This window comes from Mus musculus, chromosome 15, assembly GCF_000001635.26.
Source record: "Mus musculus strain C57BL/6J chromosome 15, GRCm38.p6 C57BL/6J".
NCBI lineage: Eukaryota > Metazoa > Chordata > Mammalia > Rodentia > Muridae > Mus > Mus musculus.
This window is the reverse complement of record NC_000081.6, coordinates 11,345,445-11,359,930: the sequence shown is the minus strand read 5'-3', so window position 1 is coordinate 11,359,930 and position 14,486 is coordinate 11,345,445. Positions and strand designations below refer to the sequence as shown.

The window sequence follows — 14,486 nt, the reverse complement described above, 5'->3', positions numbered from 1 at the left end:
GTGGACCTTGGGTCAAACGTCTTCATCAGGCCCTTTCCTTGTCTTTTTAATTTCCTTTCCTTTTTTTCTTTTTATTGAAGATAATTATTTTCTCATACAATATATCCTGATTATAATTTCCCCTCCCTTTAGTCTTCCCAGTTCTTTCCTACCTCCTCTGCCCTCTAGATCTACTCCCTTTCTGTCTCTTCATTAGAAAAGAGTAGGCTTCTAAAGGTATGACCCTCAAACATGACAACGTTTTAAAAAATTAAGATAAAACAAAAACTATCACAAAAACTATCATAGTGAAGTTAGTCGTGGCAATCCAACAGGACGAAGAGTATTCCAAGAGCAGGCACAAGTGTCAGAGACCCACCTTTTCTCAGACTCAGGAGTCCCATACAATACCAAGCTAGTAGCTATAATATATAGTCAGAGACCTCACAGGCTCCTTCTAATACATCAGTTTGTATAGAAATAAAGAGGCTCTCATGGAGGCCAAAAACTGTCTTCAGCATCTCGCCAACTGAGACCTAGATAACAGATGCTCTTGGTCCCTGATTCTGAGCGCCCTTCTTGGCATCCCATTCCTTGTAACCCTTCAGATGGATGGCAAGAGGACAGCCAGCTCCAGTAGATCCACCCATTTTGGTTCTATTGATATTTGAATTCTCAAATCTGCACATTAAACTCGACGAGTAACTTCTTGATAAGGAGTTACTGATTGAGTTTGGCTTCCTACAGTGAAATGGGGAAGATATTTGTGATTAAATGATTCAGGATGACCTGTAATTGGGATGAGAATTAGCTTCTTTGTCTAAGTACAAAGGAAAGATAATTGGCGGACTGAAATAGGCTTTTCCCACATAGGACCTTGGCATACACATTGTGCTCCTGGGATTTCGGTGAATCACATTCTTGGCAGTGGGCAGAGCTGGTAGGTGGAAACAGAGGGTGAGGGACATGAGGTAGGTTGAGAACACAAGTCCAAATGAGAATTCAAGATACATTGGTCTTTTTTTTTTTTTTTTTTTTTTTTTTTTTGGCTAATCTCATTACAGCTAGTCATAGCCATGGTTTTATAGCCTGTCTTCCTGGATGGCCTCTGAAACCCTGGGCTGAAGCATGCCTTGTTTGTTGAGACACCACCACTTTTCAGATTCACCACTTTTCTAGTTCACCTTCAAGAAGAGTCTGGCTCCTACTTGACTACAGGTTTCCTCTTCTATGAGAATCTCTGCTCATGGTTGGGAGTTCTCGCAATCCACACTCATCTGGAAAACAGATGAAGCAGCATGGAGAGGACTAGCATGGCAGAAACATGGAAATACAAGCATCCATTGTCTGGTAAGAGCTTCGTAATCACCCGAATAAGCAAGAACGACTGCAGTGTGTTGTAGTAAATATTTAATCCCCATGGAAGGTATACACACTTGGTTCCTCAGACTAGAAAGCGGTATGCAGAGAGCCTGCATGGTCAGTGTGGAGAACTGGGTCCTAGGAAGCCAGAGAAAGTGTTGCTTGAAGGCTCTGAGGAGCTCGTCACACCAGATTCCTGGATATCTGTGTTCCTTCCCCTCATTCTGCTCCAATGTGGTGACTGATTTTGATCGTTTATTTGGAGCCAGAATCAACTAAGAAATGTCCCGGCCCATCAATTCTGTGAGGAATTTTCTAGCTTCACTAAAGCGTGAAGTCTTAGCCTAAGTGTGAGCAGCACCTTGCGCAGGTAGGTCAGATGAGAACAGGTCAAGGGGGAAAGCTTTTGCGCTTTGCCTGATTGCCTTTGTGTCTCACTGGTGCAGGTTCATCTACTCAGTCAGTGCCACCACTAATACCCCTGTTATCCTTCACCACCAGAACCCTGATCCTTCAGGCTTCCAATGTGAGCTAAAGACTCATGGCTCTGCAGGACTCAGGCAAACCTTCAACATCAGAATGGGGTAGCTGAGGTATCCAGCCTCGTCCACTGAGCTGTGATTGGATCTCAGCCTTTCCAGTGTGAAGACAGGCACTGCATAAGCCAACCTAATAAATCCTTTTAAACTTTATATTAATTCTATGGGTTGGTTCCACCCTCTGCAGAACCTAACATATCATGTGATATAAATCTGAGAATTGTAGTAAATTATGAATCTGAAAGGCAAGGCTTGGGGCCAAGGAACCAACTTGTTGGGCTCCCTAGGGAGTTCAGCTAGATGAGCTTCTATCATGTATATGAGTCTATTCAGCATGCAGGAGTCCTGAGCTGTTTACCAGGTGCTTATGGGCAGGGCTAACTTGTTTAACCCATTAATCACAGGGTCGCGCTTGGGGGAAGATGTAGGGGATGCTGAAGTAGAGGCTAGGCCTGGGACCTAGGTTGTTTTTATGACTTAAATCTCCAGTGTACATGGACTTTCCATCTCATTGCACCCTTAGCCTCACAGCTGCCAGAATAGCCTGGAGCAAGATTGTTCAGGGCTCAGAATAGGCAGGAGGCTGTTAACTTTCTGGAGACACAGTAAACAGCTTTAGAATAGTCTGGAACATTCTTTCCTTGACTCCCTAGGCTGCAGAAGTCTGGGATCTGCAACGATAAGAGCAGCACCAAATTACTGCAGACACAGGGCAGAAGTACCCATGCTAGTCTACTCAGACGTGAAGCCACCGTGTAGCCGCCATGTTCTCGGTCTCTTGTCTTGGTGGCTAGGCACAGCAGGATACTAGAACAGTCCTCTTTTCTGTCTCCGGTGCTTTGATTCCCAGTCTCACTAAAACATCACCACCACTACCATTTCTATAAGCATATCCTCCATCACAGAGGTTGCTCTCGTATCGTGAAGCACGACCTTTGCCTTCTCTCCTTTACCTTTTTTGTTGTTGTTGCTCTGCCCTATTCCATGATGAATATTTCCTTTTCCTTCTTCAAGTTCCATCTTTGTTTACTTGACTACAATTAAAATCTCCTCTTACTTGAGACATCAGCTGCCACAAGGACTAACTTACCAAATGATCTTCAGATGAAGCTGGACCTGGGAACCGTGCTATGAAAAACAAAACAAAACAAAACAAAACAAAAACAGAAATATAAGCATAGAACTGCATTGCACACATTCATAGCAGGGTTTTAATTTGATATTTATCTAAGGAAATAAAGTCATCAGAGGGGAGGCACACAATTATATCAGCTTCATTTCAGCTTCCTCTGCTCCTGGCTTTCTAAGAATTTAGTTTAAAGGTAGCCTTTCACTCTCCCAGAGCTAGGTTACTTATAAGAAGGAGAGTCATGGTGCTTGAGGGCAGTATTTGAGCATAGTGCTGGACTATGCGCTTAGCTCATGGAGGACTCTAGGTTTGATTCTCATGCCACCAAAACATCACACACACACACACACACACACACACACACACACACACACACACACAAATTGGAGAGACAAATATTAATAGGATTGTCTTTATTTATTTATTTATTTTTTATTTTTTTTTTTTTTGGTTTTTCGAGACAGGGTTTCTCTGTGTAGCCCTGGCAGTCCTGGAACTCACTCTGTAGACCAAGCTGGCCTCGAACTCAGAAATCCACCTGCCTCTGCCTCCCGAGTGCTGGGATTAAAGGCGAGCGCCACCATGCCCGGCTAGGATTGTCATCTTATTTCAGCCCCTCACCCCACCTTTTCCGAGGTTCAGTGCGCATTAAAGTGACCACCAGACAAAAGCAAAGACATTTTCCTAATGTTATGCTCATCAGTAGTTCTCAAAATATTGCAACAAAAGAGCTCTCGATTCCTTAGGCTATGTAACACATCCGTTTCCCAAGCCACATGGGCTAAGGGGAGCTAATTCAATCTCATGATTCATTAGCTCATCTATTGTCTGTAATCTAAAACAGATGCAAGACAACCAGCTGAGGACACATTGCCACGCTATGCAGCCTCTGCTTTTCACTGAGCCCCACAGCTCCATCTATTGGACTTGATTCACAGCTAAGCTGGAGAGAGGTGTTCCTACTCCCTAGGTGACCACCCCTGTCATTGTTCACCACTCTGGTTCTTTCTCATAGGTGCCTCTTTTCCTGCTAAGACTCCATGCTGATTTAAAATAAGAAATGCCAGCTTTGGTTGGTAGGAGAACAGCTTATCTCCTCTTCAAGGTGGCACCTAGATGCAGCCCGAGAGTAGTTGCGTCCAAGTTTGTAAACCAGACTATGACTATGACAGGGACCGTGTGGCATGGGATAATTTGCTGAAGGTGTACATGAAGCTAAGTCAGGAGAGGCCCCATGTAGAAGCCATGGATATGTGATCCAGTTGACAGTCCCAGCTCAGGTACCAGAACATGTAAGTAAAAGGACATGCATATGACTTCAGCTGACAGGAGCTCAAACCATGGGAGTTTCCCAGGAAATCAGACATTATCTGTTTAACTTGACATTCTGACCATGCTCTAGGATGGTGTTGGGTAGTGAGGTCAGGGGTCTTAGAGTGGAAAATTCTAAGTTGGTCACTAACAAAGAATGTAGAAAGAGATTTTAAAGACTGTTTCGGCAGGGAAGAGTCTCAATTGTCAATTCACATTCAGCTATTATATTTGGATGTTTCAAAGAGGGAAAGTGACTTAGTAGGGAGAGTGGGATATGTTGGGACTTGCAAGAGTTCAGAAAGTGGAAAACATTACAAAAGGCAGCTGGAGAGGTGTTTCCTATGAACTTCTATGTGTGCTTGCTGGCTGGCAATGATCAAAGTCACATTTCTTCTCTCTTACAAGCCCTGAAGAAGGGGAGCCTTCCAGGGGATTGCAGTGAAGAGGAACGACTTTCAGGCCCTCAAGACCCCTAGGCTGTCGGAGACAGATATTCTCCCCAAAGGCAAGAGAGAAGACTTCTTAGTTCTATGCTTTTAGTAAATACTCCAAGAAAAAGATCTATACTAGCTGTTCTTAGGACAAATAGTAAATTCCCTAACATCCTTGAGCTTTGTCAGACAGTAATTTGAGTGCATGGGGGAGGGGGGTAGTATACTTCCTTAGGCTGCTAGAAACCATTACAGAGTTTGATTATAATGAACAATGCAGAGGGTTGGATGCAGTTCCTCCTCCTCCTCCTCCTCCTCCTCCTCCTCCTCCTCCTCTCAGAGTCTCACACTATAATTCAGGCTTTCTTGGAATTCATGGGGATCTTCCTGCCTCAGACTCCATAGTTCTGGCATTGTAGATGTGCAGCACCATCCTTAACTTTGGTGGGAGGATTTGTGTCACGAGCTTTTGCCATTTTCAGCATCATGGGGAAGAACTAAGCTGCCACTCTGTTCTGAAACGTCCTGCTCTGTTGAATACATATCCACACAAAGTGAGGTTATTCTTACAACAATAAGCTTGGGACAGTTGGGCAGTTGGAACATGGTTTTTAAAGTACAAATCAGCCTAGCCTGTGAAGGAGCTTGGATGCTACACCTTCGGAGCCCTCGTTGGAAGAACACTCAGCAACTGGCTACATGGGTTCAAAAAGGAAGACGTTGTCTTTTCAACTTGACATTCTGCCCTTGCTCTACGGATAATGTTGGGTAGTGAGGTCAGGGGTCTTAGAGTAGAAAAAGCAACTCACCAGCCACCAAAGCTGCTTCAACTATATCAGGAAAAGCTCAATTAGCTAATAGCGAGCCTCACAAGGGGCTTGTGTAGCACACAACTATGTAGTAGGAAAGGTCCAACAGAGGTCTGCAGTGGGCTTCTCCCACTGGTTAGAGTCAGTGAAGTCACACCACAGAATCTCAGCAGATCCGACCTCTGAGAGCCCTGATTTCAGCATTGATAAGTTCCACACAAGGAGCTTAAAGCACAGGGGACATGCATGGTCTTGTGAGCAGTCTCCATGATGGAGGGAATGCTTTAAAGTTTTATATTTTAAAGTGAGCACTTTATACCCCAGTGGCTAAAAACCACTTCTCAAGTTAATGAATCAGAGCTGCTTTCTGCAACCCTGACCCCAAGACATGGTTTTCACATCTCTTGTATGCCTGGCCTTTGTCTAACATCCTTGCCTCTTGAGTAAAGTCATTCTGCCTCCACCTTCACGAGGCATGCTCTCCATGCCAGGCACGGAGGGGTTAAAACCAAAGAAACAAGTCTTCATTGCTGATTGGAAGAGAGTTCATAGTTTTCTGTGGTAGAACTGAAGCTGTTGTTCATCTCTCTGCTTCCAGCTTAGACTCAATAGACCATTCCCTTCCCCGGCACTCTACGTCTCCATATAGCACTGGGAAGAACTCAGGAAAATGATTAGTACCAGACATTAGCAGCGTGGAGCCTGCGCTCTTTGGGCTCATCCGACAGATCCTGTGTGAGTGTGCATCTTACGGGGACATTTTGTTCTTAAGTAATAATAATCGTTCCTGGAGGTTGTGTGGATGCTTCTGGAACCTGCAATAAATTGTACTAGCTGTAATGGGAGTTTAGCTCTGTATCTTGGGTCTGAGTAGCTCTTTACGTTTAGCTCCCAAAGTACTGTCTTTCACTTGCTAAAACAAGGTCATCTGCTCTTCCTGCATTAATTATTTAATTAGCTTGTTTTATTATAAAATAATAAGATCATGCCCACCTCCCACTTTCCTCCTCCAGTTCTCCCTATATTTCTCTCCAACATGTCCTGCTCCCAACCCCATGTTCTCTTTCTCTTTCTCTCTCTCTCTCTCTCTCTCTCTCTCTCTCTCTCTCTCTCTCTTTTTTTTCTTTAAAAAAAAATCCATGAAGTCCAAATTAGTTTTGACCATATGTGCATGAGTTTTGGGGCCATCTACAAGAGCACAAAAAACACACCAGTTGGAAAACAAAAACAAAAACAAAAAACATACCACTGATTCTGCCTCCCCCAACAGCTATCAACAGCCTGCAGCTCTTCTTTAAGGTATGGGCCTGGAGAGCACTTTCCCCAACTATGATGGAAATTTTGATTGGTTTGGCAGTTTGAATGGGACATGGCCCCTTACAGTCTTGGGTATTTGAGCACTTAGCTCCCAGTTGGTGGTGCTGTTTGGGGAGGCTCAGGAGGAAGTATGAGACTGGGGGTGGGCTTTGAGAGTAAAACTTTCTTGCCTACTTCCAGTCTGCCTTCTCTGTTTTGTTCTTGCCATTCAGGATGTGAACTCTCGGCTTCTCGTGCCTTCCATCATGCCTGCTGTCTGCTGCCATGCTGTCCCTAGCAACATGGACTCTACCCATCTGAACCTTTAGCCAAAACAAACTCTCCTCAAGGTTTCCTTGGTCATTCTTGCCTGGCATTAGGCTGATCCTAGGCAGGGCTTGTTATCCCTAATGTAAACATTTAATTAGTCCCTGCAAATTCCTTTCTGCTGTAACGGGTGAATTTCAGTGTATCTTGTCTTTTTGTGATTTGTATCCTCTGATAATTCGTTGTAATATAAGTCTGAAGCTCAACCAGAACATTACATTCAGATCCAACACCATTCTCGCATGTTTGACTGTATGTCACTACATCTTAATCTTGCCCATCTACTCTAGAGACTCTTTTCTACGCAGGCACAGGGGACCAGAGGGCCTGCGGCAGGTCATGTTGCTACATCTCGTCAGAAGAGTAAGTCATCCAACAGCCCGTATAGTACCTTCCTACACTATGAAATCTAGCCAGTAGGCAGGCCATTCCCCGATCAGTTACAGATTGACTTCTCTGTGTCCTGTAGCCAAAGTATGTGGTGTCTTCAGCAACAGGCTCTTACCATTTCATTCTGGTGGACTACCAGGAGTAACGGTGATAGCCTGTGCTGATTTGGGGACTTCTGGATCTGCCCTGATCAACAACTCATAAGGAGGTATCCTGAGCCTTGCGGTGAGATTTTCATTTAATGATCCTTGTCTTCTGGGGGTGACCTTGTCCATCCACACAGTGTAATTCTGTTTGAACTCTTGCTTAAAGTTATATTTTGGAATTAGCTTACTAACTAGAAGATTTCAATAAGACTTTTAACACACATCCTTAGTTTTAGTTAATCCACACACTACTCCCTTTTCCACCAAGACTGTGTTCAACACCTTAACCCCCAACCCCAGGCTTCTTCCATATTGTGTATAGTCTACTATCCCTCTAGTATATACTTTTAATTAAATTCTGAGGTCATAGGCTTCCATGTTGCTTTTATATACCCTTCCTTCAAGCTAGCCCCTCCCACTCTTCCAGTTTCCTCCATCCTCCCACAATCTTTTCTGCGTTTGCCCCTTTCTTCCCAGTATCCTTCCTCTCTGCTTTTGTTTTGTCTACACTCTACTGTCTTATCTTCCTTAATGTAGTTCTCCTATCACTTTATAAAGCACATCCTATGTGTCAGTCAGGGGACTAGGCTAAGAGAGAAGAGATATGTCTGTCTGCTGAGGTTAGTGAGTCTTGGTCTCCACTTTTCTCTTCCTCCCCTTGTCCCCTTCCCCAGCTCAGCACGCCTCTATGGGGAAACCTTCCTTACAGTCATCCTGTGGCTTGCTATGGAGGCTGGAGATGCGAAAGGTAGGAAACCTTTCTCTATCAGCAACCCACACATATTCTTCAAACCAATGTCCCCATTAGTAAAGCTGGTATTCTGAGCTGACTAATTATGTGTGCTTTCTGTTTGATTAGAAGCCTCGGTTGGAGGAGGATGATTAATCCAAACCCTTAGCATATCACTGTTCCATGGTTTTCTGCTTTTAGTTTATTGCTCTGAGTTTAAAACTGAGATACCTCGGCCTGTGAGATCTGGGGCTATCTCATGATTACAGTTCCTGTCCAATGTCAAGATGTTCTTTTCTTTTAAAAATATGTCTTTACTATTTTTTTGAGAACTTTAAACATAACATTCAGTGCATTTTCATTATATTCATGCCTGGCTCCTCCTTCTTAACTCCTTTCAGATCCAACTCCAACCTCTAGTCCCCACCCCCACACTTCCTGTCCTTTTTATTTATCTATTTATTTGTAGCTTATAAACATCTGGTTCCAATGTTCACCTCCCATATGCTTTCTACCAACCAAATATACTTTGAATCCATATGCAGTTTCTTTCTCTTGAGGCCTTTTTGATGTAGCTTATTATTCCTTTAATGGGGTCTAGATTTTAGAGTGCGCTCATTTTTATTTAACTCCAATGTCTGTTACTAATTCCAAGGTGATAATTGTCTTAGTACAGTTTTTTTTCCAGCTTTAGAGCAGTGGATATTTTGAGATATGTTTGATAAAAATGGGAGAGAGCCATCCTGTAGGATGCTCAGCAGCACCGTGGACCTCCACTGATTAGATGGTGGAAGCATTCCTCTGCTCCCACGTGTGAAAAGACAACACATTCCAGACATTGCCACACATCTCCCAGGGAACTAAATCTCTCCTGACGAAGAGTGCAAAATGTGCAGGACACAGCAGGAGCAGAAGTGTGCCTTACACATCCTAACAGGGCCAGGGGGGAGCCTTCCTAAGAGCAGAGACATTTGGCCAGAAATTTGAAGGGTAAGAAAGAGTTCCAGGAAAGCCAGGGCTATACAGAGAACCCGTCTCGAAAAACCAAAAGAAGAAGAAGAAGAAGAAGAAGAAGAAGAAGAAGAAGAAGAAGAAAGAAAGAAAGAAAGAAAGAAAGAAAGAAAGAAAGAAGGAAGGAAGGAAGGAAGGAAGGAAGGAAGGAAGGAAGAAAGAAAGAAAGAAAGAAAGAAAGAAAGAAAGAAAGAAAGAAAGAAAGAAAGAAAGAAAGAAAGAAAGAGACAGAGAGAAAGAAAGAGTTCCTTGGTGGTCAAGAATAGTTTTTAACATACAAACAGGCAGATACCCATAGTCTTCTGTGATACCACATTGACCAAACTTATAATTCCTACCACCCAAAATACATTCTCAAAAATTCTAGGGGTCACCTATCTGGTCCAGCTGGCTCCTTTTCAATGCTTTTGCTTATATGTTAGTAGATTCTTTTCTATATGAGCAAATTTCACCTTTGCTGCCTGAACTTTGCTCTGCACTTCTTTGAGCAATGATTGTTTTCTTCACGTAAACTCCTCTAGATGCAAGTTACCTTTTTAAAAGCATCATGTCTACACTTAGGACATCAAAAGAGGAACTTGTAGTATAAGTTGAGGCTCTGACTACACTGGATTGAGTATTGTGGGGTATTTTAGGCATCACTTCAGATTATCATATATTTTTTCAGTTGTTGCATGTGAGGTTTGAATGAAAATGGCCCCTATAGGCCCATAGAGAGTGACACTGTATGGCCTTGGAGTAGGTGTGACCTTGCTGGATGAATTGTGTTACTGGTGATGGGCTTTGAGGTTCTGATACTCAAGCCAGTTCCAATGTCATTCTTTCTTCCTGCTGCCAGGAAGATCCAGATGCAGAACGCTCAGATGTCTCATATAGGTGTCTCAGCACCGTATCTACTTGCATGCCCATCATGATGATAATGGACTAAACCTCTTAACCTTTCTCAATTAAATGTTTTTCTTTATAAGAGTTGCCGTGGTCATGGTGTCTCTTCATGGCAATAGAAACCCTAACTAAGACACTTCATATTCATGAGGATAAACTTAAGTTCTACTCTCCTGGGTTATGACTCATTGCATAATGTACTTGTCTAAATGTTGGGGAGGAGGGACTCTGGGAGAAATGCAGGAGGAAGAAATTGATAGTAGTATCTTCCAGTTGCTAAACTCCATGGCAACACTGTGTATGTGGTGAGTGTCTCACAGTAGGAGTAAATGAAGCACAAGAAAACATCAACGAGTTTGGCCATTTATTGATGCCACCTGAAGACAGCCTATGATTATAATCTGGTTTTAATACTGAGGTACTCACTGGATACATAAGGAGTGTGGGAATCAGGTGGTAAAGCAGCAGTGCAGAAACATGGGGGAGACAATGCGTTAGCCATGGATGTCACACCATTATTTTGGAGGGCAATGGTAGGGAGAAATACATTTTTTCCCCATCACATTATCTTTAGTGACAGAACTTAAAATAAAAATACTTGAATTAAAAAGAAAATACTTGAATTAGCAACAGGAGTAGCATCAAACATATTGGATTGGTTATAGCACCAAGAAGCTCAAGACATGTGGCCTGTGTAAGTGAATCACTGTGAATTGAGCACCAGATAGGTTGTTCCAGAGCTTCTTCTTGAAGTGAGAAAGGAGAAAGCTAAGACTTTGCACTTTTCTAGGTTAGCAACATGTAGCTTCTAGAGAACAACAGCTAACCAGATGGGAAGTTAGGGTCTGAAATAATATAATCCCTCAAACTGCTTCAGATCCTTGATGGAGGTGGTTCAAAACTGACTCTCAAAAAGTATTGCACTGGGAAGCCAGTGAAGACATGCTGTCTCAGGAGACCAGGAGAAGTGTCTGTGCTCTTGTTAGGAAGAACTATGACTATTCCCACAAAGTAAAGCAATCCTTTTTTGCAGGATATGATTCATGAGTTAAACAAAGTATTCACTATAACATTTCTAGGAATATTGTTCTCTTTTGATGTTCAAGAATTAAATAGCCTATAACTTTTTGGAGAACTAATTCTATCACTCTGAGAAGCAATGTAAACCCAAAATGATGTATTTAAGTACAAGGCCCTTGGTGGACCTGTTAGGCTCATAGTAAGGGTATAGCCAGTGTCTCTTGCTGAGCTTCTTGCTCATACCTTCAAGGTGTTAACGTGAAGGGGGATATGGGTGAAATAAACCAAGCCTTCACAACTGACCCTGTGAAGACACTATCTAGCTCTTGCTGTCAGCGTCATCCTGCTATTCACGGTTCTTCTAGCATCTCAAGCATTAAATGCCCATGGAAACACTGATAGCCCACAGCGGAGCAGTGACTGATGACTCTGAGAGCAAGCACAAGTGACACATGCCATAGGAGAGTTTCACCATGGTAGGAAGAGGATGTCCACAATACATGATCAGAGGCCTATTTCCTGTACTTCAGAAACTGGAGGAAGATCTAGAATGAAGCACCTGGCCAGACTCTCCCCACAGACTCATGATGGGTCCCAAATGACATGGTTTACCTTTTGCATTGGGAAATCTGGCCTACTTATGTTTGTTGAGGTTAGTAAAGATCCAAGTTTGTTCCTGAGTTTCATAAGCCTGGTCATACACAGGACTCTAGTGTCATGTACTTTACTCTAGAACAGTACCAGCTTAAGTTAAATTCACATGGATTACTAATTAACACTTCTGAAAGCCTATTCGACTAGACTTTGCAAAATTCCTTATTAGAAAGTCAAGTTCCCCTCTACTTATTTTCTCCATTTATGCCACTAACAGAATAATGCTAAAATAGCTATTTCACCAGAGATTGTCATTGGCCAGCAATGTTCTTATGTAAAGACAGAATACAAGAATGTAGGCCTAACTACACATAAATTCCCTGGCTTCAGTAAATGTGTATTTTCTCCGATTTCTGGTATACCTTGAATTATATCCATATACCAGTGTTTTATTTCCACAGGAATTAATCAGAACAATACATGCTAGTGGCTTGAAAGAGTTTAAAAGCACAAACTATATAATGTTATGTTCATGGTCTCAGAACAAGTAAGACTGACATTGGCTAGCAACACCATCACACAAAACATATGTCTATCTGGAAGTTCGTAGACACTCACACATTTACATGACTGTTAACATTTCTGCTAGCTCTGCCACCTTCTAGGTATTAGCACCAAGTTCAATAGCACCATTCTGCTGAATGGATAGATAACTACAGGGAGCTGTGGAGTACTGTAGGAAGATGATGTATATTGGTGCATAAGCCTAAAGCTATGTGATCTATCACTGAAGGCATACGTTGCCTCCTATCTTATCAAGAGCTGGTTCTGGGGCCTTTCCCCAGGGCTTGCATCTCTCTAAATGTTCTTCCTTTCACTCTAGGTTCAGTCTATAGGCTAACCTGGAAATTTGCTCTGATTTTGTGCTCACAGCCTATTCTGACTTCAGTATGTGTTCGTGTGTGTGTGTGTGTGTGTGTGTGTGTGTGTGTGTGTGTGTATGTCTAAAATAAGCATGTTAACTTCCATTTCAGTGTCTGGGACCCTCTTGACTTGCTTGCTTTCCACAATGTAAGTTAGCCTCTGTTTTTGATTCTCTGTGTATGTGTATACGTATGCATGAATGTTTCTAGAGACCAAAGTTACAGCCTTGCACAACTATGCTAAATGTGCATTCAACCCTAGCTCCATACCTCTAGTGGCAAAACACTTTTAAAAGTCACCAATGGATACACTAAATAGGTAATCCTGACCACTTTTTAGAACTTTTTTCTTCTAAACTATAAATTTCTACTAAATTCCTAGACTTAGTACAATTTACCTGATTTTGAAAAGTGGTTTAACCTGGAACTTCACTTTTTCTGTCGGGAGAGAAACAGGGTATGGAATCAGCTATAGCCCTAGTTGTAGCAGTTTTTGTGTATAATCTTCCTGCACAGGGATGACAGCAGGACCTGAGGTCATGACCCCAATAAGGACAGGGCAGGAGAAAGTCTGGCAGACAGGAGCACACATTTGTTCTGTGACCAGCTGACAAAGCCAGGAAGGTTTGAGGAACAAGAACCACTCATTTTCTTTCTTATGCTTGTGAGAAGTTGATTTCTGTTTCTTCGTGATTTTAGGATTTTTAATAGAAACTGTAATTAAGTGAAAAATGACTTCTTGACCGCCAATCTAATCCCCGTAGGCTTCATCTGTTGCTCGTGTCTCCTTAATCTCAAATCTCCATGGCTTGTCCCTAGAGTCTAGGTTTCCAGTTGTGAAGTCCTACAGGGATGGAGAGAAGACTGAGCCCCATAGATAGCAACATTTTCCTGTCCTTATTGACTACTGGATAGATGTTCCTGAAAATTGCCACACGACTTCTAAACAGTGGCTACCCAAAGCACCCAAAGAGGATATACTCATGAAGACAAATTTGAAAGATTATCTATTTCCTGGGTAATTGTGGCTCTATTTCTTGATACTCTTGAGGTAGTTTGGAAAAATAAAATCTGGTCTGTACTTGTATCTTTAAAGGGCGAAAGACATATTTTCACAGATTTGCCTAATCTGGCACTTTCCCCAGGAACTCATCTCAACTGCTGCAGCATTCTCTCAAATACTTTGTCTTCCTATCAGGGAGCAGCCAGCCCCAAGCTTTCTGTGAGGAACATTTTGTGGCTAGACACACACATTGCATTTTGTTTTGTTATGACCCAAAGTTGAACCTAGAATGTGTAAAGTAAAATATTAGTGAAGTGACTGTCTGGACCATGTTCTTGGGTATCAGGCTGTGGAGGCCCATGAACCTAGAGCATGTCATGATTTTGGAGCAACTGCTGTTTTCTTTGCCTCTGGGTGTGGATGCTGGGCGCCTGTGGACACGAGAGACAGCACTGGGCTCGCACTGATGGCACAGAGCACTTCCTCATGGATTTCAGTGTCTGGCAGAAGCTGATTGAAAGTCTGTCCTTCAAGCAAGTTAAATCTGTGGGAGAAGAGAACAATAAGAAATAAATCCATTGGCCTAGTTGGTTATCAT

General features: G+C 42.6%; 1 protein-coding gene across 1 annotated transcript in view; it reads right to left on the bottom strand.

The window, feature by feature from the left end:
- Positions 1–10,698: 10,698 nt before the first annotated feature.
- Adamts12 (a disintegrin-like and metallopeptidase (reprolysin type) with thrombospondin type 1 motif, 12) overlaps positions 10,699–14,486 on the bottom strand; it is a 284,460-nt gene continuing 280,672 nt past the window's right edge. The window contains exon 24 of the mRNA NM_175501.3: positions 10,699–14,432. Coding sequence (NP_780710.2) covers positions 14,254–14,432 — 179 coding nt within the window. The 3' untranslated portion in view covers positions 10,699–14,253. The remainder of the gene's footprint in view (positions 14,433–14,486) is intronic.